A 27,160-nucleotide genomic window follows, 5' to 3' on the forward strand; every position below is an offset into this window, starting at 1 on the left:
TTCAGCTTTCCTTTTTAATATTCATTGCTATTTTAGATATAGGATAGAAAATGTGACAGAAGGGTGCAGCAACAGTGTTGCCACACACTTACAACGGAAAGTAGTCAATCACAATCAAGAATTCACACAGTTTCTGTCAGCAGGCCAGTGGAAATATCAATTCAGGCCTCATTCTGCCCACAGGCCGGACTTTGGACATGTCCAGTATAGATCAGACTTTTAATACATACACATTTGCAATTTGAAACGGAACTATGAGCTTTCTGAACATTTTTATCAGCATCTGGATTTCGTTTTCATGTAGATCTGTGTTTGATAAATCTCACCTCTAACATTTTTCTTTCTCTATTCTGAGAAATCTCAGCTTCTGCTGCAGATTGAAGTTGCTTGGCCGATTCTAGAACCTTCCTCCACTGCTGCTCTGTTTCCTTCACACTCTGTTGGACGCAGACTTTGCTGGCCTCGTCAGCGTCTTGATGGTCACACACACTCTGGCCTCGTCTCCTTAGGTTGTTCACCTTGAAGTCGCCCTCAGGTCTGGAGGTTAGAACAGCCTGGAACAGAGGTTTGATCATAATCAGATCATAATAAAGACAGAAACATCACACAGACGTGTGCGGGCGCACATGCCCCAGCGGCACCAGCAACAGTAATCGATGAGGACCATTTATGGAATCAAGAGCCCAAAGGTGCCGCCTAACACGTATATTTTGCATTAAAATTCAAAAATCACATACATGTGCATGAACACCAGGCCAAAATGAAACATTGGCAGCTTCTGGTTCTTCAGATGGTCTGGTTTTCACTTTCATGTAGGTCTGTTAACTTGAAATGTGATTATTCGCTTTTTACCGGACAAGTTTGAACAATCAGGGTAAATTATTTCAGTCGTGTATAATTTATCAGTTTAGAGTCAACAAATCAGGGTGCATACGATCAGTCAGAGTAAATTCGAATAATTTGATTTTAAGAAATCAATTACAACTCCGGGCATCAAGAGCCGAATTACTACATGTTTTCAAAAGACCCTGCTGTGTCATGTTCTACTTGGCTGGACACACCTATGGTACTCGGTCACGAGTAGGGCTTGGATATCTCAATCCTGCAGACCCAGCAGCCCTTGCGGCCTGGAGTAGCCCATCCCTCCTAGATTTAGTTTCATTTATCTGGTTTAGTCAGTCTTTTTAATTCGTTGAACTTAGTTTTTTCTGTTTATTGTGGACTATCGTGGATCAAACCAGCAAGTGTATCATGCCACTTTGCACACTATTACTGTCATCCGTTTCCCATGATTGTTTCCATGTTTGCACTGGACAGACCTTAGCTGCACAGACTCTGTCTCCAGGGGAGGCGTGACAGCTGACAGCCTCCAGCGTCTGCTGTTGCTCTCTGATCCAAGCCTCGGTGGCTTTAGTCTGAGCGCTGAAGTCGTCTGAAAGAGCTCGCAGCTCCAGCTGTCTGAGGATCTGCAACACTGAAGTCCACTGCTGCTCCGTGAAGGTCACCAGCTGCTGCACTTCCGGCTTCCTGCCTCCCTGCGGGGGCTCACACAGACGCTCACCGAAGGTCTTCAGATCAAGCAGCTTTAAATCTCCTTCAGGGGTTAAGCTCCTAAAAGCCTGAAGACGAGGATGGAAAAGGTCAGAAATCTTTTCGTGCAGCAGGAACGTTTATGATGGACTGTAAACAGTGAGGGGGCTCGAACCTGTGCCGTTTGTAGCCGCTGTTCAAACTCTGCATGACTTCCAAGGTCCAGCAGCTTCTGCCTCTGCTCTCTGATCCAGGTCTGGACACTCTCAGTTTGGGCTTTGAAAGCCTCAAAGTTCCTCTCAGAGGCAGCTTCCTCTTCTGCCTGCTTGACGGCCGCTTCTGCAGCCTGGATGACCTCCCACCACTGCTCCTCTGTGTTCCTGACCGCACTGGAGATGTTCTCTTTCAACCCCTTTTTATCCCACAGATTCTGAGATTGTTCCTTCAGATCCTGGAGCCTGGTCTCCCCTGAAGACCTGGAGCTCAGAACAGTCTGAATAGAAAAGATTGAGGTTTTTATTTATTTTAAGTTCCTTTGCACATAATTCACATTTATATCGCCCAGAATTCAGCTGTGTTTAATTCAAGACCCACTTGTGCAATCTTTAGCTTCTCCTCGGGGTCCTGGTGGCCTCTTAAAGATGTCAGGTTCTCAGACAGGTCTTTAATCCAGGACCTGAAGCTGTCGTTCTGGCTTCGGAGAGCAACAAGCTGTTTGTCCAACAGGGCTTGTGTCTCCGCCTTACTGAGAGCTTCTTCTGCATCCTGCAGAGCAGAAAGCAGCTCCTTCTCTGCATCTCTGACCAACAGCTGGACTTCCTGTCTCCGGCTCTCCTCAAACTCCTCCTGCTCCAGCAGATTTTCCATTTGCGTTCTCAGATCGTTCACTTTGGCCTCTCCTTCAGGTCTGGAGTTTAGAAGAGCCTGGTCAAGAGAAAACCCCCCAGCAGAAAATAAGCCATGTACAGAGGAGAAACCTTCAAGGATCGCTTAATCCCTCTCCCTCCCTCTGCTGCCGGAATGCTTTTTAGCCAAACAAGGTAAGACATTTGTATTAGCATAGACAGTGGGAACACAAACAATGCAGTGAGCCATGAAGACGTCATGAGTGTTGTTTAGTGAGTCTGTTCAGGGTTTTCACATACCAGAGCTTTGGACTTCAGCGTCTCTGTGACACTGTCACTCCCAGCAGCGATGATGGGATCCAGAAGTTGACTGATCCAGGACTTGGTGTTCTCTGCCTGCCGCTTAAAGTGGCAGTACTCGCTCTGAAGAGCGTCCTGGACGTCGACGTGTTTCTGCAGCCGAGCCTCCAGGTTTCTGTAGCGCTGGATGGCATTGTCACCATCTTTCAGGAGGTTTTCTGCTCGGACTCCTCGTCTGCGTATCGACGCCATGAGTTCACTGAGTGTTTCAGCTTTAACGCTTGTGTGGAGAAAAAAAAAACAAGATGAAGAAGCTGAAAGACTTTTGTGGCTTTTATCATAAAAATATAATGAACCCAGCAAGATCTCTTTCACCATTCACTGGGGGCGCATGATTAATTGACTTAGTTAATGAATCATTTTATATTCCAACAATCCAAATAGATTGATCTGTCTGAAGCAAGTTGTTGATCGAATTGACTTATACCACTATATAATTGTTTAAATATGAAATGTATTTTATTCAACGTTGGAAAATGATAGGTTATATTAATGGAAGAATGAACCAAGCGTCATCACAGCGGACAACACACCTGTGGTATGGCAGCCAAAACCAAAAAATTTAGCCATCATTCCAGTTCAATGTGTAAAAACCTTTTGAATTTAGCAAAGTGACCATACAGTGCTAGAATGTTCTAATTACAAGCTTTGGATGTAGAAAAACAACAGTGGGCTGAACTGTAGGAAACTAACATGTGAATGGATTTGACATTCATTCTTGTTTACTTGTTTGTTTGAACACATATTTCATTTACACTTGATGATCTGGAAGAAATCCAAGAATCTGGAAAACTCCACCCGCACTGTTCAGTACCAGCTTTTGAGTCACACTGGTGGAAGTTTTAGATAAAGATGTTCTGGATCCATTCAATGAATCGGATCCAATTGAACAAACCAACATTGACTGTGAATTGTATTGTCAACCACAAATTATAATGTGAATAGAATGTTATTGCTGTTAAAAGGTAAAATTACAAAAAGGGGCGGTCATGGTGCAGTGATTCCCGCCTTGCCTGCCCATGTATCGAAGTGTCCTTGGGCAAGACACTGAACCCCACCTTGCCTCTGTTGGAAGGTTGGCGCCGGTGTTCGGCAGCGGGGCCACCACCAGTGTGTGAATGGGTGAATGGGACTGTGACTGTAAAGCACTTCAAAGAAGGTAGAAAAGCACTAAATAAGTATTTACCATTAACACCCCTATTATTCAATGATGGTTTTGCATTAAAAGACTTGTCAATTTACAAGCATCTAAACATCAGAGCGCCTGCATACATCCATCGTGATATTTATGTCATATACGTGATATAAAAGTTATACATCGATCTGTGAGAAGTCCATTATAGATACGTGGACAGCCACACGATCGCATCTCGCAACTATCATGCACAATTGCTGATGATTTACGTAACTGTGAAGTACGACCAAAACATTTGAACAACTCAAAAGGAATTTACGTTAAGACCCGTCTGCCAAAAACCCCAACGGACATCTGCGCAGATCGACGAACGCAAGAAACACTTATGAATTACGCATATAAGGCATGATTTATGAAAGACCAACATTTCATACGTGGACAATGCGCAAAATGTGCGTAGTGGCTGTGTGACACAGCCTTTGAGAATAGTGTAAACAATAGTGTTTACTGTTTGATTTGTTGAAAACAATGCAAACTCTCTTCCAGCTGTGACTCCGGGCTGTAGATCACCTGCCAGCATGCAGATCGCTGAGGAGGCCCCTGGCGTCTTCTGACCCCACAGACTGTTGCTCCTTGCTCTGGATCCACTCACAGAAGCCGTCATGCTGCTGCTGGAGGCTGCACACAAAGCCGACTCTGCTCATTCCCGTCGTTACACCCCTGCCTTCCGTGTTAACATGTATGAGCGGCATGACCATTACCGCTCCAAGTCAGAGAGCAGAGACTCCATCTGTCTCTGCCTGCTGAGGCAGTGGCTGGTGAAGGTGGACACCTCCTCCTGCTGTTCCTTCAGCCACTGGCTGAGCTCACGGGGCTCCTGGGAGGGGGGCTTCCTGCTGCATCTCTGGAGCTGATCTTCCAGCTGCTCCAGACGTCTCTGTGTGTCTTTGGACTTTAGGAAACACTAACAGACGTGATGGACGTATTAGGACTGCTGCAGCACTTAAAGGCTCCAGCAGGTGTCAGCGTGTGCGTGGTCTTACTGAAAGTCTGTGCACGTTTGTTTCCACGTCGCTCCGGCTCTCAGGGTTCTCAAAGCACTCGTTGACAGACAGCTGCAGATCCTGGAAACACTCCTCGAAAGACTGCTGCTTCTCTGCAAAGACAAGAATCAAACAGGGAGAGCAGTGAATGAGGTTTCATGAGCTGCTGCACTGCGCATAGAAACTGGAGTCTGAGCAGAGCACATGACAGGAGCAGAAGTTTAACAAACAACTGAATCTTATAGTTACCTCTGTAAAATCATACTGCTCACAATATGTCAGGCAGATCTTCAGGATAGGGAGGCAACACATCAGGATAGGTTGACAGACACACCTCATTTAGTGTTGTCTTTATAATGGTCTCTCTGTGTTCAGTGTGTCTGACTTATTGGGGGAAAAACAAAAAATTCTAAAAGAAAAATCTTTTCAATGTGGCATCAATGTCAACATTCTGTGGGTCTAAAAAACCGATCTTGCCAGTAGGTCATTCTGAGATCATCATTCAAAGGGTCATGAACGCACCACGTTGCCTAACAGACGAGCAGCACCACCTGGCCATGGCGCCTTCAGGTTGGTGGTAGACAGTCAGATGCTGCATGTGAACTTGGTGAGTCTCAAAGTGACATCAGGAGACATGCAATAAGACACAGAACTACAGGTAGGCTGCACGGTGGCGCGGTGGTTAGTGCTCTTGCCTCACAGCAAGAAGGCCCCCGGTTCAAGTCCTTGCTGGGGGACTTGAAACAGAACGTCATTGGGGGAGTGTGGAGTTGGCATGATCTACCCATGCATGCATGGGTTATTTCCGGGGTCTCCGGCTTCCTCCTACTTTCCAAAAACAGGCTTCATAGGTCAATTGGCAACTCTAAATTGTCCCTAGGTGTGGGTGTGAGTGTAAGTGTGAGAGTGAATGGGTGTGTGTTATGTGGCCCCGCACTGGTGACCTGTCCAGGGTGTCCCCTGCCTTCACCCGTAAGTGGCTGGGATAGGCTCCAGCAGCCCTGTGACCCCGTAAGGGACAAAACAGAAGAAGATGGATGGATGAATGATGAAAACTACTGGCAGTTTGTGACAGACCACAACCAGTACCAGTACAGAGCTCTGACCTGGTTTAGCAAATGCCACATATACAGCTGCAGGCCCGTTCTAGGGTTTCCAGACAAGCCATTCACAACCGACTCCACCTCTTTGCCTTGAACGACAGACAACCACTTTTTAAAAAGACTGAAGTAGGTGCAGCCACTGACCTCTGATGACCTGGAGCATTCCCTGCTCCTTCTCCTCCTGCCTCAGCTGGATCATAGCTTTGGTGTGGGCGATGTTCTCCTTCAGAGTGCTGCAGTCAGCAGTCAGCTCCTCCAGCACCAGAGGACTGGCCACACTGGAAACCAAGCCCATCTCCTTGAGCAGGGCCTCCACACGCTCCTCCTGACACTCCAGAGTGTCACACAGATCCTGGTTGGAGAACCAACAGCAGCAGGCGTGGGGTTTGTTTCAAACGAGAAAGTCATCAAGGAGATGCAGCATAGGCTGGTGGTGTACCTGCATCTGGGACTCCGTCGCTGGTTCTGAAGAGTCAAGTTTCTTTAGGCAGTGCTGAATGTTGTCCACTGCCGTCTGGCACTCCTTGACCTTCTCGGTGAGATGTTTCCTCACAGCGGTGAGCTCTTCAAAGACATCTGTGCAATCAGTGAACAGCTCCTTCACCTGCTCCATCCTCTTCCTCAGCTGGGTCTCCATCACCTTGAAGAGGACAGGCACAACAGCATGTCAGACATCACTTTAATAAAAAGTTAAGGTCAGATGTTTCAGCTTACCTGCAGCTCCAAAGGAGCTTCCTGACTCTGCAGCATCTTTTGAATTTCCAAGGATTTCTTGTGAAAATGTGAAACATTCTCCTCGTTGGCACAGATCTCATCCTATCGACGAGAACAATGAATGTGACGACTTCATGCCTGTGGATGTTTTGTGCCCGCTTCTGTAATGTGGTTCCCCTCACCCTCATGTCCAGAACCTGCTGCTCTTGCTGGAAGGGATGGCTCTCTGCAAAAAGGGCCAGCTTGGCTCCAGCCCAGCTGTCCACCTCACCACCCAGCATCAGCTGCTTCTCCCACAGCTCCAGTCCCACTTGAAGGTTGTCCATGAAGGCATCAATCTTCTCTGTGACCTGCAGGAGGAGCGTCAATGCTTAGTCAGGTTTCTGTTCCGTTCTTCTTCAGGGACAATGTTGTTCTGAAGGTGAGCTTTGTATTCTTGTTCATTTAAAGGTAACACGGTTTTGTTAAAGGCTCCAGTAAACACCCAATCAAAACAGACCTCTTTCTCCTGTTTTGACAACATCTTTGTCAACCATTTCATGGTTTTGGTGATGCAGATGTTTCTCCTAGTGTGACTGAATAAATGTTTATATCTCTTCATCGTCTTTTCAGCTCCCAACGTGATGTAAATCTGTTGCTGCACATGCTGTGTGATTGACTCTACAAGCTTGTTAATGTGTTTGTCGCACATGTGCGTACATCCAGCCAGCTGTCCATGAGTGTGTCAGCCTCCGCCTCAAAGCGAGGCTCGCTGCAAGCAGGGAACTTCTTCAGCTCCGACTGCAGCTGTCTGCAAACACTTCTCAGCTCCTCAATCTGCTGGCTGAGACCCCCCAACTCCTTCCTCACGTCACACACCTGAACACATGGTATTAGATAGCAGGTCATCCAATGAGCATGAAGCATGTGGGATAATGATGCAGATGGCTGGAAACGGGGTTTGGACTCACCCTGGTCATGCATCTCTGCAGGTTGTCTTTGCCCATGTAGGAGGCCTGGTCACTGATGGTCTGCTCTGCTCTCTGGATGGTGCTGCTCAGCTGACTGCGGCTCATCTGGAACTTCTTCAGAAGCTCCAACAAACTATTGCACACATTCCTCCTGCAGAGACCCAAACCCCACAGAGGAACAGTTTTCCACTGGTGTCTGCTCATTTCTGAAGGAGAAGCTTAGGGTCTCACACTGAACTGCACCTGATCCAAGTGATCTGACTGACCAAATCCGGCTGAATGCAGGAGGAGTTCAAACCCAGTGGATTTGTGGACAACATAGCTTTGCAGTCAAATGTGTTTGACTCACATACTGATATATTTTTTGTTGAGACCAGTTCAGGCCAGTCTAACAATTGGAATCTATTATATTTCGTCATCAGCTTTTCAATTTACACAACATGTCAAAGTTGTTATGACGTGTGTGAAACATCAAAACACAGTACAGACCATTCAAAGAGTTTTCTTTATTTTCATGACTGTGAAAATAAAAGATTCACACTAAAGGCATCAAAACAACACGTGTGGAATTATATACATAACAAAAAAGTGTGAAACAACTGAAAATATGTCATATTGTAGATTCTGCATAGTAGCCACCTTTTGCTTTGATTACTGCTTTGAACACTCTTGGCATTCTCTTGATGAGCTTCTAGAGGTAGTCACCTGAAATGGTCTCCAACAGTCTTGAAGGAGTTCCCAGAGACGCTTGCTTGTTGGCCCTTTTGCCTTCACTCTGCTGTCCAGCTCACCCCAAACCATCTGGATCTGGTTCAGGTCCGGTGACTGTGGAGGCCAGGTCATCTGGCGAAGCCCCCCATCACTCTCCTTGGTTTAAATACCCCTTACACAGCCTGGAGGTGTGTTTGGGGTCATTGTCCTATTGAAAATTAAATGATGATCCAACTAAACGCAAGATGCTGTGGTAGCCATGCTGGTTCAGTATGCCTTCAATTTGGAATGAATCCCCAACAGTGTCACCAGCAAAGCACCCCCACACCATCACACCTCCTCCTCCATGCTTCACAGTGGGAACCAGGCATGTAGAGTCCATCGTTCACCTTTTCTGCGTCGCACAAAGACACGGTGGTTGGAACCAAAAATCTCCAATTTGGACTCATCAGACCAAAGCACAGATTTCCACTGGTCTAATGTCCATTCCTTGTGTTCTTTAGTCCAAACAAGTCTCTTCTGCTTGTTGCCTTTCTCTAGCAGTGGTTTCCTAGCAGATATTCTACCGTGAAGGCCTGATTCACACAGTCTCCTTTGAACAGTTGTTGTAGAGATGTGTCTGCTGCTAGAACTCTGTGTGCCATTGACCTGCTCTCTAATCTGAGCTGCTGTTAACCTGCCATTTCTGAGGCTGGTGACTCGGATGAACTGATCCTCCACAGCAGAGGTGACTCTTGGTCTTCCTTTCCTGGGGGGTCTGCATGTGAGCCAGTTTCTTTGTAACACTTGATGTTTTTTGTGACTGGACATGGGGACACTTATAAAGTTTTCCCAATTTCTCGGACTGACTGACCTTCTATTCAGTAGGACTATCAGCTGTGTATCCACCTGACTTCTGCACAACATAACTGATGGTCCCAACCCCATTAATAAGGCAAGAAATCACACATTAAACCCGACAGGACACACCTGTGAAGTGAAAAATATTTCAGCTGACTACCTCTAGAAGCTCATCAAGAGAATGCCAAGAGTGCACAAAGCAGTAATCAAAGCAAAAGGTGGCTACTATGAAGAACCTAGAATATGACATATTTTCAGTTGTTTCACACTTTTTTTGTCATGTATATAATTCCAAATCTGTTAATTCATAGTTTTGATGCCTTCAGTGTGAATTTACAATTTTCAGAGTCGTGAAAATAAAAAAAACTCTTTGAATGAGAAGATGTGTCTAAACTTTTGTTGTGTACTGTATATTCTTCATTTTTTACCAGTAGTACAGAGGTGGGCACTGCGGGCCGCATTCCTGCATGTTTTCCAGCATACCCTGCTCTGGCATGTTCTAATTGGCTGGACACACCTGAACCAGGTAATCAGCCATGAGTAGGGCAAGACTATCTGGAAATCATGCAGACACACCGGCCCACGAGGCCTGGAATTGCCCACCCCTGCAGTAGTATGAAAAACTAAAATAAATGACTATTTAAACTATCCTCAGTCATATATCCCATAATGCTCCTATTGTGTCACTATTTTATATTATCTTGAGCTGAACCTTGTTGTTCTCCTTACCTATCAAAGAAAGATCTCTGGGTGTTGTTCCACTGAGTCTCCAGTTCCTGCAGGGGGTTCTCTGCGCCTCCTGGTCTGTCCTGCTGCTCCCGGAGGACCTGGAGCTCAGCCTGCAGAGTCTGCAGCTGACCCTCCAAGTCCAACAGAGCACGGAGCCTAGAAAGCACAGAGGGAATCATTCCATGGGTTCAAACTGTTAGATTACAGAGAAAATGAGAGAGTTACACATAAGAAATGTATATATCATTTAAAAAGCTTATTTTAAAAGAACATTTCAGAAAAGTGTGTGTAGCTGCTGCACATACATGTGCTGCACAGCAGGAATGGTGGGCTCCTTTAGGTCTTGCTTTTCAACAGTTTCCTGCAGCTTCTGTAGCTCCCCCATCATTTTCCTCTTCCTCAAACCCAGAGATTTGCTCTGACTCTCCTTCTGAAGGCTTCTCTGCTGGCTGGACAGCCCAGCGTCAGCCTCCTCCTGCCGCCTGAGCAGAGTGCTGACCATGTCCAGGCAGGAGGCGGGGGCTCCATCCCTGGTGACGGTCAGCCTCGCTCCCTGCAGGAGCAGGTCCAGCTGAGGCGCCTTCTCTTTCAGACTGTCGATGCTCTGCCTGATCAGCGCCAGCTTGGAGCGACATTCCTGCAGGAGCATGCCATCACTGCAGGGGGCCCCTTGGACCCCCGAGATGTCTTCATCCAGAGTACGCAGCGACATGAGAAAGTGATCCAGGGCGCGAGCAGCTGCTTCGCTCTTCCGGACCTGCTGCCGGAGCTGATCCAGGCTGGCTTTGTGAGTCTCCACTTCGCGCATCAGAGGGAAGCATTCCCGAGGATCCAGCTCACAGGACTCGGGATTCAACCGCGACAGCTGGTCCAGCTCGCTTTGAATGTTATCATCCAGTTCCTGCATGAAATAGAAACAACAATCCAGGTGAGGGAAATGAGAAAAAGGCTTTTATGGGGGGGGGGGTTTGCGCAATGAAAAAAAAACAAAAGGATCTGCATTTTTCAAAGCAAACAAACGGCTCTTTCTGATGAGTTCAGTCTGCAGTCCATGAGCTGAGATGAAGGCCTGATTGTAAATATTTTAGTGACATAGTTGGTGTTTGTTGAATTCAGTTTAATTTAAGGGGAAAACTTTCTAATAGGAAGGAGAAGGTGATCGTTTTAGTAAAATCCAAACTTTTACATTTACGTAGATCTATTCACATATATGAACACAATTTTTCACTTTTTCAGGTCATTAAATGTCTAATGTATGTCATGGATTTGGTCTGTGCTGTCTGAGAAAAAAACTTTCATTGATTCTCCTGGGACAGACTGGAATGTTTAGACCAAAATGGAGACCTTGATGTCTCTGAGGATGTTGGACTTGGCCAGACTGAAGCCGCTGACGTCTTTGGGTTGTCTCAGGTAACGATCCAGGCGCTCGCTGAAGTCCACCATGTGGTTCTCAGTGGAGTCGATCTGTCGGAGCGCCGTGCCCAGAGAGCTGCCCCGCCTCTGGAGGTGTGTCTGCTGGCTGCGCCACTGCTCCTGCAGCCCTGTCCGCTCCTGCTCCAAGAACACCTCCTCGCCCAACTGAGAGCACTGGTTTGCATATTCAGACCACAGGGACTCCGTCTCCTGCCTCATAAACTAGACAAAAAAAAATGTAAATGGATCAAGAGGGAGGTTATTGCTATATGTGGAGGTCTCTGTTTAAACAAAAAGTAAGTCAAAATGCTGCAGAACCGGTTTGGAAAACCGAGGCCATCCTCACTGCTTCTGAAAGAGGTAAGAGATTAAAATCAGCCCTGGAGCAGACCACTTGTTCTAAAGTCCTTAAAGAGAAAGTAAACCTTTCCCAAACTGCTCCAAGTGTTTGTTTTTTTGAAGGTCCTCAATTCAAACTTAAGTTTAGAGCAGGCATTTATTTAAATCTGCAAAGAAACATCTCAGACTTTACTGTCTCCAATGTTCAACTTCTCAGCAGAACTGTCCACAAACTGGTCTCATATGTGGACCAAAGTCTGGACAATTTAAACACTACATTAATACAGTCACCTCATGGCTACTGTCAAGCACGGTGGTGGCAAACTGATGGTATGGGGTTTAGCAGCAACAGTCATTAAGTCCACCAGGACCAACAGCACTGTGACTCCTGTTGGAACACACACTCAGAGTAAATCTTAACCATCGACTGTAAATCAGAACTGGACTGACTGACCCCTCCCCCGTGATGTTCTAAACAGGAAGTACTTGCTGGTTCCAAGAAGCCAGAATCACATAGACTTCCATAGAGAAACACACAGCTGTTTCTCAGTCCTATTGTTAGTCACAATAACTATTCTTGCTCTGTGCTAACATGCTGTTGATAATACTCTTCTTTTTTTTAAATATTTTCTTCTGTAGTGCAAGTTCACCAAGTTATAAACTGACCAATCAGGCGGTCTCATCTCCAACGTTCCAGATGTTTGATTTACAGATTTCACGTATCCCGCTTTCTAGTAGGGTGTGGACTTTCAACAAGCTACCTCCTGATTGGTGAGTATGGTTGCCATAGGAACACCGACTCAGACAGACATGGATTATTCACAGCTTACTGACGCCATCTGGCGATATCGTGAAAAATGGCAACTGGATTGACCCATTTAGTTAAAGTAAGTCATTTTCTATGGATGACGTGACGTCACACTCCTTCGGTCCATTTCTCATATACAGTCAATGATGGTTGGTTCAAACGCATGGGCTTCCAACCCCACATGTCTGCAAACCTTCAATGACCTGAAGAAGAGTGAGGTGAGGTAAGAGACAGACAGACTGTCTTTTTCCTACAAAGCTCAGCACCAGTCTCCCTGTTGGGTATGGTCAGCCGTACCTGTATTTCTTGGAGGCGAGTGTGCAGGCCCTTCAGAGAAACCGAATCAGAAGGAACATCTTGCAAACTCTGTTCATTTTTACCCAGTTGGGCTTGAAGGGTCCTTTTAGAGTTTTCATATCTAAAGATTTAATCAACAAAACAACATTAAATGTCTTTGTTTGTGCACTTCATGAGCCTACAGATTCACTTTACCTTTCAAAAGCCTCTTTTCTGGCTGCCTCGGCAGAGACCTGCTTCTCCGCCCCCTCTGTCTCGTCAGCAGACACCTCAGTCACCTTAAAGAATCAGAGTTTCATTGTGGATGAGTGCAGGAGAAGTCTCCTGTGAAAGCTAAAGCCGCAGAAACGTTCTGGACTCTCACCTCAGCTGAGACCTGATGTTTCTCACTTGTCTTCCTTAGCTCCTTCTGTGAGCTCAAATCATCGCTGAATGTCTGAGGAACCCTGCTAAACAAAATTCAAGCTCATTGTTCAGAGTCCGTGCTTTCGGCCTTCACTTCCGCCTCGTGCTCCACAGGTTTTTCACCTTGAGTCTAGCTGGGTTTGGTCTTGGTCTCCACTGAACTGATGCTGGATGGCAGCCAGCCTCTTCTCACACTCCATGAGCTGGCTTTGAGGAAGCCGGTGGGCGTCCTCCGGGCTCAGGGTGTCACACAGCATCCTCAGGGCTGCCAGATCCTTTCCTGCCCCCACAAAGTCTGCTGAGAAGCAAGCCTGATGGACATTGACACAAGTTTCAGGTTTTAGCATCTGTATTCCGTAGGTTTTCTAAGGTAAAAAGATTACAATCTGTAATGTGTTTTGCTTTTTTATTTTAATTTTATTTTTAATTTTTCTCCTGAACAAAGCAAAATTAAAATGCATCAAAAATAGACTTATTGCACAGAGACACACAAATGTCATGTAGACTATACGCTGTCTGATCAGGATCATTACTGTTCTTTCTTCACACACATCACTGCAAAAACAGAGACACTCTGACCCCCTATGACAGACCCCAACCCTGTAGAAAAACCAAAAAGTAGGAAGTCATCCTGGAAAACCAGACAGATTAAAGCTGCAAAACGGCCCTCAGAGCTCCCTCAGACATTTACTTGATACCTTTGTCTACCTGAGCTTCATTTTTTTTCCAGGAGCTTGGGCTGCAGGGCTGCTGCATTAAAATGTGTCTCTGTTTTTGCAGAGAAAAGCCTAAAAAATCAGCTTTTTATAGCACATGAAACAACCTGAACAATGTTTGATAACTCTGGATATAAGGTCACGTATATAAGGTCCTTTCAAATAAAGAACGCTACTTTGTAGTGCAAAGGTAAAACAACAACTTTAGCAGCACTCATGCACATCAATGCTTCATTACCTCCCACTGTGTGCGGACAGACTGGGTGAAGAGCTCCATGTCTCTGAGCTGAGAAGGTGTGCAGAACGCCTCCATGCCTTCAGCTGCTCTCAGGAACTCCTCCAGCAGCTCCGGATCAAGAGGCTTCAATGTCTCCTAAATGAAGATACACAAATAAAAATGAAGTGACTTTAAAATTAAAATTAAAAAGACAAAAGAATTCATGAGTAACATTAGCAGACAGTTGAAATGACATTCTGAGCCAAAAGTTGACAACAAAGAACGGCATCAGGTAGTGCTGTAAGACATCTGGAGGCTGACAAGCAGTAGACAAGTAACTGCTGCTGTTAATCAATAATCTCCTCCACAATCTGAGGTAACTCACAACCATTGTGGGTGTAAAGGTGAAGACAGGTCAGTGGGGTCATTGAACATTTGGTCTGTTGTGGGCCTATGATACTGAAAAAGCTGAAAAAACACGTTCCACTGTCCCAAACCCCAACTGGAATACAAATGGCTGATTAGCCCTAATTGTGTAGATAGCTGTAAATACATGAAATAACGAACATACAAATAAAAACAAAGCTCAAAGGAGAAAGAGAAAAGGGATCAAATTAGATAAAAACAATTGAGAAAAATAATAATAATAAACCCCATCAAAATAAAATAAAAATGTCACTGCACTGCAAAAACAAGCCCCTAGAAAAAGGCAAAAGTTCTTAAAATGGAAATAATTTTCTTTAAATAGGCAAAAATAAATAAACAAATAAATAAATAGCCAATTGGATTATAAAATTGGCTTACAAAATGTTTATTATAAGACAAAAATCCTAGTCACTAAGTCATTTTCTTATGATTATTATGCTGCCGACAATCTTTCTTGATAAAAATATTTTTATTACAAGACAGAAAACACGGCAATATTTCTTGAAACCAACTTTGGACTTTAAGGTTCAGCTTTTGCAGTGTGACAAAAAAGCAAAACTACTTGAAGGGTCTATATCATGCAAAATCAACTTTTAGATCTTTTAAATGTATTATAAGGTTCATTACTCACAAACAAAACAAAAAACAAAAACAAATGGTATTTTGATCCATTCACCTATTTCTTAGAATTCCTCTAAAACTCTGCTCTCTGAGCATCAGACGCTCCCAATCCACAAAAATGAGCAGGATCTCACATTGTGACATCACAAAGTGAGGGACAGCCCCTTCCAGGAAGAGTCTGTGCTGCCAGCCCCGCCTCCAGGTTAACAGACACACACTTTATCAGCTGAGCTATTGGTGATCGGCTAAACGCTTTTAATTTATTTGCACAATCTGCACATCCATCTTTGTAAAAGTTCAGATGATGTTTGTTTTTCGTGGGCGAGACGCAGACACGCTGCAGAGGCTCTAGGTTGACATCATGAAATAGGGCGACACCCACAAGGAGCGAAAAAGTTCAAGTCGTCTTACTTCCAGCTAGGAAAATGAGCCCTGAAAATAACTAATATTCATCAAAAGCATCTTTTTTTAGTGTGCCAAAGGTAATCTATGATCATATACATGGATATAGTTTACTCTTAATGGCTTAAGAAAAGCATGATAAAGGTTCTTTAAAGAGAAATGGGAGGGTATATTAAACTCTCCAGAAGCTGAAGCAGTTTTGGAAATCCAAGGCTCAAAAGAGATTGGGAAACAAGGAAACCAAATAGCAAAATGTGTCCAACCTAAACCTTTTATTTGGCAGCAACATAGAATTAGCTGTGTCACTAAACACTCCAACCACTAAAACTAGAAATAAAAATCTGATTGATAAACTGTGAGAAGCAAAAATAGTTAAACTGCACAGGTAGCAGGTTCCAAACCCTGCCGACTAACCTGCTAAGTCACTATGAGGAGAAAAACCTATTCATAAGTAGAACAACTTCCATAAAAACACACTTCAATTGTTTATTTGTACTCTATACCACATAATAAAGTATTCCAGGCAGTTTTGTTGAAATTACTGATTATGGATAATCATCAAATTCATCATCACCACTGTTTCCATTTACCTGTTTGACTGATGATTGCTCAGCGGGCAAACTTTTCTCTTGGAAGACATTGATGATGTCCAGGATGTGCGTCTGCAGGCAGCGTTTGGCCTCCTCAAAGCCGTTCCTGGCCAGCGCTTGGGCTCTGCTGTAGGCCTCTGTGTAGGCCTGGGGAGGGGCTTGAGCCAGAGCTGGAGCTTTCTGGAAGTCTGCTGATTCAGCCTGGATCTTAGACGGCATATTGACCTTAAGAGGGGGACTAGCCTGGGGCTGTTGAGATCTGGGCCGCACACTATGTTCACTTTGAGATTTTGATTGAGAAAGAATCGGATCTGCTCTGGTCTCTGGAGGGAATTGGACCTTCACCTGTCCTGTTGTTTGAGTCTGATGCTGGTTCTGCAGTGGCTGATGGTCCTGGGGTTTGGGTCGTGTCACTGTTTGGGTCTCAGCTTGTATTTGGGACTCAGCTGTGGTTCCAGGTAGTGATTGAACTTCAAGTTGTGATGTAGCCCCAGGTTGCACTGGGGACTGAGGTGTGGCTTCAACCTCTGATTTTGTCAAGGCCCTTTGCTTGGGCACCTGTCTAACTGACTCAAGTGTAGGTTGAGTAGATGGGTGACCTTCGGCCTTAGCCTGTACTCTGACTTGTTGCAGCACTTCGGCCTCTGGTTTGTTAGGAGGTGAAGCCATGTATTTTCCTGGCATCTGGACTTGAGACTGCAGCAGAAATTCATTCCAGTTTTGGATTTGTGTCTGAATCTGTGGTATAGAAGTTGGTTCCAGTTCTGCCGGTGGGGGTAACTGGACCAGAGGTTTTGCCTGAGGAGATGCATCACTTTTTAGCAGAGGTTTTGGCTGATTTGATGGCTGAAGAGTAGGTTGGGACAGTTGGGAATGTGGAGTGGGCTTCTGGAGCAGAGAAGGAGAAGGACCCTGATGTCCTGGTTTAGTCGGCAGCAAAAGCTGCGTCTGGATCCTTGCTTGAAGTTGGGGCATTGACGTAAATGGACTATGAAGCGGATCTGATGGTTTTGACTGGATTTGCATTTGAGACTGAGGATATTGCTGAGTTTGGGGCTGACACTGAACCGGTAAAAAGTGCTGAACTTCAGGCTGGTGACGTACTTGTGGCATCCCCTGAACCCCACTCTGTGGGGGAGAAAGTCCTTGATCTTTCTGAAGGACATTATAAGCTCCCATTTGGGGGGGTTGTGACATGGTACCCTGGGAGAGGTTTGGGGGCTGTGTTTGGGTCCAAGTCTGTGAAAGCATTTGGGGATGTATTGGTGGTTGCCCATAAAAAGCCCCCATGTGGGAGTACTCATTGGGGTTGACCTGAAGGGCTTGCTTGGGCCATTGCTGTGAAGCTGCTGCAAATGTTTGAGAATGTGCAGTGCTTTGCTGAGAGTATGGCTGGGGGCCAGGATGCCTTTGTTGTGAAATGGGTATATTATGCTGCTGCTGTTTTTCAGCCCATTGCTGTGATGAAATCTGAGCCTGGGGGTAAAGCTGGTGTTGGGCTGCAGCCTGAGGACCCTGGACACACATTGAAGGTGAGGCTTTGACTTGAGTCCAAACCTGCATTTGTCCCTGTGGATTAAGTCCTTGCTGTGGAGGTGGGGTGTTGGCATGAGTGGACCACTGCCCCACAGGGCCAGTCACTGAATGAAGAGGCCGATGGTCTGTAGGACGTTCTTGGATCTGGAGGTTAGGCAGTGGTTGGATCTGATGTGGTTTGGCCTCTGGTTGAGAAAAGGCCGTGCTGGGTTTTACGTAGGCTTGACCCCGGGTCTCTGAAGGTCCCTGAGAATGACCCATGGATGGAGGACAGACTTGAACCTGAGACTGACTCATCAGCTGAGGTTGGGTCTGATGCTGAAAGCTGGCCTGAAGATTCACATGAGAACCAGCTACTGGGAAGTTTTGAGCCACGTGAAATGACTGAACATGGCCTTCAGAATGAACATGTGTAAGGGGTTTTGGGGAAGGGGGCCTGACAGGGGCCCATGTCTGCGGATGACTACGAAGCTGAACATGTGATGGAACGGGGGTTTGGATGTGTGCTTGGGGAGATGAGGGTATCTGAGGCCATGTCTGAAGTTGAGCAAATGCAGGAGCGTGGGCTGGACCCTGCGGCTGCGCTGGCGGCTCACGTCCAGCAGAGACAGGCTGAAGCTGAGCCCCAGGCGGGAGGTTTAGTTGCGTTGGTGGCTGGGTCATTAACTGCACCTTCAGGGAATCCTGTGGCTGTGGAAGATGTGGTGTTTGTGGTTGATTTTCTCTCATCTCAGTGAGTTGCATGGTTACTGCTGGCTGGTTGTCTTTAGAGGAGTTGGGCTGTCCTAGTGGCTGAACAGCTGACTGGGGCTTTGACGCAGAACTAGATTGGGATGGTTTTACTCGTGAATTAGGCTGAGCCTTGCTCACACTCTGGAGTTTAGCCTTGGTGGCTTCTCTTACACCCGACTGCAGTTTAGGGTTTTTCTGTTGTTGCTCCTTTTCTTGTTGCAGTTTTTCCTTTTGCTGTTTCACCCTTGGAGGAGGATGCGTTTGCCTTTGCTGCTCTTCTTTGCGCTGCTGTGTCTGCTTAGTCGAATCCTGGTGCTTTCTAGTTTCACCTGGACTCGAAGCAGACTCTTGTTTTGAGCTTTGAGTTCTCTGTTGTCCTGAAGCTGCTTTTTGAAGCCAGGGTCGGTTTTTCATGGCTTGAATCTTTCGGCTCTGAAGCTCCTTTGTGCTCATTGATGCTTTCTTTGCAGCTGTTTTCTGATTTGAGGTTTTTAGCTCTTGCACCTGCTGATCCTGAAACAGACCGGCTTCTTTGCAACTCTGCTCCACCTGCTGTCGGTCTACCTTTGTAACTTGTTCTTCGGCTGGTTTTTGTTTCAGAGTCTGTGTCTCTTGTTTGAAATCTTCATTTACGTTTCGTGTGTTCTGGTCTTGCAGCTGCAGTGTATGGTCTTGTTCCTGAGCTTCTGCAGAGGTCTCAGAGCGAGTATTCATCTGGCTCTGTGGTGGTGAAGCTGTCACACCTTCTTCGGGGTTAAAAAGCAATGGAGGGGATTTCATTGTTTCCTCTCTATACTCCTGCACCACTATACTTGGCACTAATGTATCACTGGAGTGAGCTGGGAGAGTGTTGATCTTCAGATGTTGAGTTGGCTCATTTAGTTGTTGACCTTTTCCTTTAGTCTGGATGAAGATCTTTGAGGGAGGGGGTACCTCCGGAGGACTCCTGCTTCTGTCCCTTCTGGCACCCAGGCTGCTGAGCATGCCTATTGCTTCCTGGTGTTCAAGTTACACATATTGGCAAAGTTAGAAACAGAATATATTTTTCTGTATTGTTAAGCATTTTTAATCATTGCCTGATCAAATGACCAAAATGCATGTTAGTTTTTTTCTAGGATTTGAATTATTTTAACTTCTTTACACTAAAAAGATAGACGAACAAAACTATGACTAGCCTGTGACTGAGCAACAGTTGCCTGCACTCTGTCGTGGAGGGTTGTGGCATGGATGTACTGGATGGGGGAGTTCTTTTGGCTCGTCATCACTAAAACCTGAAGGTCCTGCTCTTCTGTGACCACCTGCCCCTCTAGTTGCAGTCCCCGGGAAATAGTGGCCTGAACAAAACAGTTGAAACAAATTAAAGTCAGGTGGATTTGAAATGATCATCACCGTTAAAAACTGTGCCTTCAAAGAGGCCTTGGAGGGGTCAGAAAACCCCTTTTTCATCGGGGTTCTTGTACCCTTGCTCTTGGGTCCTGGCCTTGCTGCTTTATTTGTCGATCAGAAGCCGTCAGGACCCGATGGAGCTCCCTGGCTTCAGTTTCCCAGTGCAGGAGCTCAGCCAGCCTACTGTCCAGCCCAGAGACACAAACTTGCAGCTCCGCACACACCTGCTCTGCCTCCAACAGGGTCTGCACTATCTGTTGACAGTAATGCATTTTATTTTCCATCAGAAAAAATAGTGCTGTAAGATACCGAATACTGTTGTCAGATCATATTTAATATGTCGTACTTCAGGTGTTGCAAGCTTCACTTTCTGTAGCTGTTCAGACGGAAACTCTAGGGAAGGACTCAAAAGCTCCAAATCAACATCTTTTATCTCCTTCATAATGAACTAAAAAAAAAATTGACAAAATTAAGAAAGTTTGTTTCAAGAGACAAAATTTGTAATAAAAAATGTGACAAAAGGTTTAAGGCTCTTTGAAGGAGTGACCAGCGTGATGAACCGACCTGTAGTCTTTTCCTGTAGGTGCGTAAAGGACCTGCCAATACCTCCAGAGGCTTTTTCAGAATCAGAGTAGCTTCTCGGATCAGAACTTGCAGGTTCTGTGCATTAGTGTGATCTACAGCAGACTCAGTGGCACCGTCCTGGAAAAGAGGCACAATGCTAGGAAAAGGGATGTGTGTGTGATACCTGCTGGTTGGAGGTAATATTTTTCCTGCTGACAGTTACTTATACTTGATAATCAGACTAAAAACTCACTACATGTTCTCCAGAGGGCCGTGTCACACTGACATCCAGTACAATCTGCCCATTGTTCACAGATGAAATTTCGGTCTTTCGAGATACAGGCGTGACAATCGCTAAGTGTTTCTGCCGTTAATGTGCAAAGATGTCAGTTGAAACCCTCTAACCCTCTCTTTAACATACTTTTTGGTTATGCCATATCACTATTCCTGCTCACATCCTCAGATTTCTCTGCTCATCTCAATACTAATACTAATACAGTAGAACATCTCTGTCCCCACTGTTAGACTTCTACGAGTCTTCCACAAGTAGGAACACCTCAACGGTTGAGTTTTCTGTTAAAAATTTGAACCAATTGAGAGATGTCAGAGTTTTAACACACAAAATGCTTCAGTAGAACTGATTTTTCTCTGGTTTCAGCTGGATCTAAAGTGTGTGAAGCAAAAGGGGTTTACCAAACTCACAGGAAGGTCTGTGTTGAGGAACTCTGCCCACTGAAGATTGAGTTTTCGCAGCTCTTCTGCCAGAATTCTGCTGCACTGAGGGTCTGTTGATCCCATCAGGAAGCCGCCTAACTCATTCAGCCCAGAATGTTGTGCAGTCCACTTAGCTACAGAGTCTGATCCCACCTTAAACACAAACCCCAAAACGTTTATAAGTATGGATAGTTCACATATTTGTGTGCTTCACAGATGGGGTGGCTCAGCACAGCAAAGCCAGTCTTGTCGCCCTGTTCCGGTGTCAATCATACCAAAGGTCTGCTGCTGTAGCTTCGCGTCACAGAGATCTGTTCAAGCCAAGCCTGGAAGGAGCTGAGGGTGTCATTGTATGAGTCCCAGGATGACAGCACCTGGCCCATGGTGCTCCGAATAGCTGGCACTTCCCTTAAAACTGCAGCCGTTTCCTCCTCCAGCTGCTTCACCTGCTGACTGACCTGATGATAATCTGCAGCTGGAGACAAAGACCCACATCCATCAAGCTCAATCCCATGGATTCACAGTCCAGGTCAGGAAGCGCTAACTTACCAAGGGCAGATTTGCTGGAATATTTTTCAGAAATCAGCTTCAGCTTCTGGAGAGCACTTTCCAACATAGACGGTATCTCCTGGACATTTACTATCTCCTGTGTTGTTTAAAACAAGATTCAATTTACAGCAGTAAGAAAAACCAGAGGGTAATATGTTCATGGAATGTTTGTCACATGACAAGCCTTCACACTTCGTTAGGAATCGTTTCCTTAGTTTTGGCTTTATTATTTTTAGAAGAGCCAGTTACGGTAGGTTGATATTTCAGACAAATTGTGCATTGTGTGGTACAAGCAACAAACCTTAGGATCCCCTCCTTCAGAAAAGCACGTGAGCCACTAAAAAAACCAAGATGGTGGCCATACACTCGTTTTTTTTTAACAAGAATATTTCATCAGTATTTGCACCAGTTTCACTAATGTGTTGTTTGTGCGCAAATGTAGTATTTAAAATTGAGGGGTACCCACAGAATACTATTATACAGACAGACAGACAGACAGACAGACAGACAGACAGACAGACAGACAGGCAGACAGACAGGCAGACAGACAGATATTATTTATGCATATTACATATACATATATAAATCTTGGATTTTCTCGTGGCTAAGTGTTTTTCTGAAAGATGTTATCCTAAAGTACATCCATGCCAGATTTGGTGCTTGTACCACAAAATGCACAATTAGTTCAAGAACCAGCTCCACTACATGTGCAATTTGCCTAACAAAGGAGAAATTGTTCAAAACAACCAAAATAAAAAAGTCAAAACCTTTTTACAAGACAAACTACTGCCTTGGGGTTCATTTATATAGACTCATTTTGCTGTACAAAAAAGAGATGAAGCCTAAACTTCATTTGCTGTTTTGCTTTGTTTAGAGTTTTGTGAAGGCAAAAAAGTACTGAAAGGAGAGCGCTGACCTTCACCCATCTGAAACGCTTCCATCTAAAAGCCTGTAATTTATGAATGGCATTGAACAATTTATTAAGACCTGTTTACAGCAGTCTTCTACTCAACCTAATCAAAAGCTATCACGGCACATAATCATCCTTCATCAGTTCCGTGGGTGACCCACTCCATGGACAGTCGTTGGTGTCTCCATGATCTGTTTCTCCCTCCGCTTCACCTTAACAACATGGGGCTTACTCACATGCCATTCTTGCATCAGCACCCTGACGGCCTCTGAAGAGATGAAAGGCTTCTTCCAGATGTGCAGCTTTGTCCTGATCTGCCCCAGCAGATCCAAAACTGTGTGCCGGTGCTCGCGGTACTCCAGCTTGATCCCATGGTACTTAGCCGTCACTCTGACACTGGTGAATCTGGAACACATAAAAAATAAATAAAACTGAAATGTGGATGACCTGAAAAAGCAGCTGCTGCATCAGAGGTCAAACTCCACAGGTTTTCATTCACCACATGCACATGAATTGGTGAGTCCTCTCTACTCTGCCTGCACTCTTAAGATCTGATCGTTGCACACACATCAGTAAACACACCTTCTCTTCAGCTCATCCATCTTTTCAGAGGGAACCATCATATTCCCATACTCATCCATGTTTTTGAAAGACTGGAAGGTCTTCATCTGCTGGGGCATCTCCTCCAGGCAAACCTGTAAGATTGGACAGAAAGCACATGTTTATGTACATATTAGCAGGAACCCGCTAAGAAACGTCCAGATTTGAAGACACTAAACGGTTCATCTTGTGGAGATCAGTGGAGATCAGTGGAGATCAGTGGGTGCTCTGACTCTGTGGTTCTGTGTCAAAAGAAAAAGCTGCTTCAGATTCACCGATGTGGGTTTGAGAGCTTACCCTGAGCAGCTCCTGCTTCTCTCGAGCCTCATCAGCTGCTCGGCCGTGGTCCTGAGGCTCGCCTTGCTCCTCCACCAATGCCGCCTCAGTTCTTAACAGCCAGCTGCCCACCATGTCCAGGGGGACTGGAAGACTCATGTCCAACTCCATCCTATATTCCCGTAGCTTAATGTATATTAAAAGAGAAAAGGGGACATGGCATAAACTCAAGGATGAAAAGGGACTCCAGATAACAAGTCAGGTCATCTCTGTTCAGAACAGGAGCAATAACTAAAACCGTAATTGCATCCACCACCCGTAAAAGTACTGCAGGTTTTTGGGTTGTCTGGGCCCATACCGGGTCGTAGACAGAAGCAGCAGCATCTTAGGGGGAGCGCAGGTGTTTCTTATAGTCTTTACCTGAGGCTCGTGCAGCCACCTCGAGGGGTGACATGAAAATGGAACGTACCACTGTTGTGCGTGTGGTAAGTGTATCAAGAAGGATAACATTGCACTTGTGATGTACTGGTGAAGCTGTCATTCAGTGTCCTCACACCCTGGCTTAATGCTGCATGCATGGATGTGCACGTGATACATAGGACACCTGTAGAACGTCCACATAAAAAACTACACTCGGATTGTCTAATTTCCTCATTTATAAAAGTCAGGCTGCAAGGGATGCACATTTCTTACATGAACAGCACTAACGGGCAGTGCACACGATTTGGGGAGTTAAAAAATAACTACAATCTGTCTCCTGCAATATGGCAGTAGAAAAAACTGTGCTTAAACATTTTCTCGCTACGGGTTTCACCTAGAGATGTACCACCTTGATATTTTGTGCAGGCCAGATGCGTACAGGTACATGTTTGCTATTTTTTTGCCTGCAGACGGCCCATATCTATCTGTTGTGACTGAGGCTTAAGAGACTGAAGAGCCCTCCAACTACCACAGCTCTGTCACAGGAGCCAGGTTTGGGCAGAATAAACCATAAGTTCAGCGGGGGAGTCTTTACATGTTTCAAAATTTGGTAAATATTGTTTCTCCTGTTATTTGTTCTGTTTTTTTTCCCATCGTTCATTAAGTATCAACACTAGTAATCTGATTTTAATATTTTTCTGTAGTGAAAAAAGGGCTGAACCTTTTCACTCAGGGCATCCCATGCCTCCCTGAGAGCCCGCTGCTCCTCACTCAGTGTAGCAGATCTTCTCATTGCAGTCAGTAAAGGCATGATGGGTCGTCGCTGTTCATTGAAGGAGACCAGGAAGGTCTGAAACACCTGAGGAAGATCAGAATGGTTCCGTTTTTTCCTGGATTTGGGACCTGGTCCTTTTTCAAAGTGTGATGACTAACACTGAAAAATTCAACAAGAAATGAATTGGTATTAAGAGAAACATACATGGTATCTCTCAGAGTAGCTCTCCCCCTCCGTGGAGTCCCACCCCTCCAGCAGCTCATCGTAGGCCTGACCCAGCCAGCAAGTCACCTCCTTCGCCTTACGGTCAGGTGTGGCCTGATGTGAAACAGGAAAAAGAAGGATTTCAGCTTCACAGTGTTGAAGACGATAATATTTTGATCTATTTTCAATGCGTTCCTTTAATGCGTTCTTTTAATTTTGATTATGCCATTTTTAAAATAAAATTTTAAAATATGTGTCATTTTCTAGGACGTAGTTTCTGCAGAGCGGCAGAAGTTCATTAGAAATTCGCCTCTGAGGAGTGGGCGGAGCTCTTGACGTGGAGCAACCTGCCCGCCACTTGCTATCGCTGAGAACTTGGAGCAGGGAGCTCGTGGCCCACCCAGCGTCTAATCGACGTCACAAACACTGCATCATTTTTTCACCTGCTTCTGACTCACAACTATTTGTACAAAGACACACTCAGAAATGCAATTACCGCTCGATTGTCTTGATATCCGTTCTTCATCATTAGAAAAATGGCACAAGAACATCTTGAAAGCGTGATTTTCATCAGAGTGGGTCTTCATGCTAAAACAGGAGTCTGCTTCCTCCAACAGAGCCATGCGGATTCATTCAACAACCAATAGGAGCCACAAAGTCTCACTTTCTAGAAAAATAAAACACTGACTTCTTTTTGTGTTATTGTTATTAATAAATTTACAGGAATAGTTGTTTTTGGGCATAAACAAAACATAAAGAGAAATAGCCTTTTTTTGTAAATATGATATACTTTACAACTTTATGTGACTTGCTTTCAAAATAAAACACCCTAGCCTAGCCAGTGTCACATAGGATTATCTTAATGCAGCAAACAGCAGCTACTTTAATGTCAGCAGTAATCAAATAAAAATCCAGTTTATTTTACCAATTTCCAAAAAATGTGTAAATCTAACAAGCCAAAAGTGATCTACACCGTGTTTGCTGAACCATAAGGAGCACTTAAAATCCAATAGTTTGTTTAAGAATAACCTTTTTTTATAACTTGGTGGGCCTTTTTGGTTGAGCTCACTTTCCTCTAATTGATTTTCTGTGATAAAAAAGGCACAAAAATCAGCCAAAATATTTTGGTTTGACTTGTCCTTCAACTGTCTGTGAATGAGTTCATAAAGTTTGAGTTGGTTTCCTCTTTTGAACTTTATTTACTAACTTCTTACTATACAGTTTTTAAAATCTAAACCTTTTATTTTCTTTAACCAGAGAGCCACAATGGAGAGTAAAAAGATCTGCATGTGGCTCCAGAGGCTCAGGTTACAGACACCTGAGCTTAAACATCAGTTGGAAGTTACAACACAATGTTGGAAAAAAGAGGCGACAAAAACTTGTGTCGGTGAGAAACAATGCAGAGACTGCAACTGAGTGTGATTGATTGACAGGAGCAGTCTGGACTCTCAGCTTCACCTGAGACAGCTCACCTGGGACTTTGCAGATGACACCCTTGCTCTCTTGTCAAACAGAAAACACACCTTAACTGAGGTCATACTTTCTTTTCTTTTTCTTTCCAATCAGCTGATAAAATGCTAATAGAGATTTTTTACTGACAGATTTGTCACATCTGTGCTCCCAAGTACAATTTCCAATTCATGCTCTTGTTCTGTCTGATTAGAGGTCCAGAACAGAGGTCAGAACTTCAGCTCTCCTCTAGAATTGCCAATTAAGATTATGAAGATTATGATCAGCTGGCACCGTCTCCTATTTCAAAATGTTTTTTAGATAATCTTTCACATAGCTTTCATTCATTTCCAAGAAAGACACATGGAGATGGAAAGACTGGTTTCACTGAGCGTGAACCGTCCTGCTTTCTGTGACCTGAAGCCACAGCAGTGAGCTGTTCTTCCAGGCCTGTCTTCAAGTTCAAACACCAAAATGTTTAGACATATTAGGTTATTAAGTTACTTATGAATGTTGGTAAATTAGCATTTATATAGTTTTGCACGGAAAGCTTGTTTATTTGCCATCATTTGCTATTTATTGGTCAATTTTATTTGTGTCTTTCTCATTTCCTAGTAAGGCTGGAAGTCTGGCTGCTGGTACCTTTCGAAGAGGTGAAGCAGAAACAGCAGGAGTGTAGTGCACTGGTAGGCTGACAGGAGAAGGACACTTGGGAGGAGTCAGGAATTGTGTCTACATCAGAATGGGAGGGCATGGAGGAGAGTGGAAGAGCAGGGGAAGCAAAGACATGTTATGAGGTTCAGATGAAAGCTGGGGGAGATGAAGCCATCCAGATCTGTCTGCCAGTGTCC

General features: G+C 44.9%; 1 protein-coding gene across 4 annotated transcripts in view; it reads right to left on the reverse strand.

Annotated features, from left to right (window-relative positions):
• LOC101172372 (nesprin-2) overlaps positions 1–27,160 on the reverse strand; it is a 162,166-nt gene that overhangs the window by 109,975 nt on the left and 25,031 nt on the right. For 3 of the 4 annotated variants that reach the window (XM_023951859.1, XM_023951860.1, XM_023951857.1), the window contains exons 10-45: positions 26,952–27,041; positions 24,861–24,974; positions 24,603–24,740; positions 23,483–23,647; positions 23,168–23,280; positions 22,822–22,990; positions 21,676–21,772; positions 21,402–21,601; positions 21,115–21,279; positions 20,413–20,550; positions 20,195–20,296; positions 19,923–20,102; positions 19,638–19,796; positions 16,195–19,458; positions 14,177–14,311; positions 13,346–13,533; positions 13,182–13,266; positions 13,013–13,095; positions 12,818–12,938; positions 11,305–11,595; positions 10,266–10,861; positions 9,961–10,116; positions 7,681–7,831; positions 7,430–7,588; positions 6,913–7,080; positions 6,731–6,832; positions 6,456–6,656; positions 6,161–6,368; positions 4,914–5,026; positions 4,632–4,834; positions 4,441–4,548; positions 2,676–2,955; positions 2,125–2,454; positions 1,706–2,023; positions 1,320–1,619; positions 327–554 (exon numbers count right to left, since the gene is read on the reverse strand). In XM_023951859.1, coding sequence (XP_023807627.1) covers positions 327–554; positions 1,320–1,619; positions 1,706–2,023; positions 2,125–2,454; positions 2,676–2,955; positions 4,441–4,548; positions 4,632–4,834; positions 4,914–5,026; positions 6,161–6,368; positions 6,456–6,656; positions 6,731–6,832; positions 6,913–7,080; positions 7,430–7,588; positions 7,681–7,831; positions 9,961–10,116; positions 10,266–10,861; positions 11,305–11,595; positions 12,818–12,938; positions 13,013–13,095; positions 13,182–13,266; positions 13,346–13,533; positions 14,177–14,311; positions 16,195–19,458; positions 19,638–19,796; positions 19,923–20,102; positions 20,195–20,296; positions 20,413–20,550; positions 21,115–21,279; positions 21,402–21,601; positions 21,676–21,772; positions 22,822–22,990; positions 23,168–23,280; positions 23,483–23,647; positions 24,603–24,740; positions 24,861–24,974; positions 26,952–27,041 — 9,618 coding nt within the window. The remainder of the gene's footprint in view (positions 1–326; positions 555–1,319; positions 1,620–1,705; positions 2,024–2,124; positions 2,455–2,675; positions 2,956–4,440; positions 4,549–4,631; positions 4,835–4,913; positions 5,027–6,160; positions 6,369–6,455; positions 6,657–6,730; positions 6,833–6,912; positions 7,081–7,429; positions 7,589–7,680; positions 7,832–9,960; positions 10,117–10,265; positions 10,862–11,304; positions 11,596–12,817; positions 12,939–13,012; positions 13,096–13,181; positions 13,267–13,345; positions 13,534–14,176; positions 14,312–16,194; positions 19,459–19,637; positions 19,797–19,922; positions 20,103–20,194; positions 20,297–20,412; positions 20,551–21,114; positions 21,280–21,401; positions 21,602–21,675; positions 21,773–22,821; positions 22,991–23,167; positions 23,281–23,482; positions 23,648–24,602; positions 24,741–24,860; positions 24,975–26,951; positions 27,042–27,160) is intronic. The other variant, XM_023951858.1, reaches the window with a different exon arrangement.

Source organism: Oryzias latipes, chromosome 22, assembly GCF_002234675.1.
Source record: "Oryzias latipes chromosome 22, ASM223467v1".
Classification (NCBI taxonomy): Eukaryota; Metazoa; Chordata; class Actinopteri; order Beloniformes; family Adrianichthyidae; genus Oryzias; species Oryzias latipes.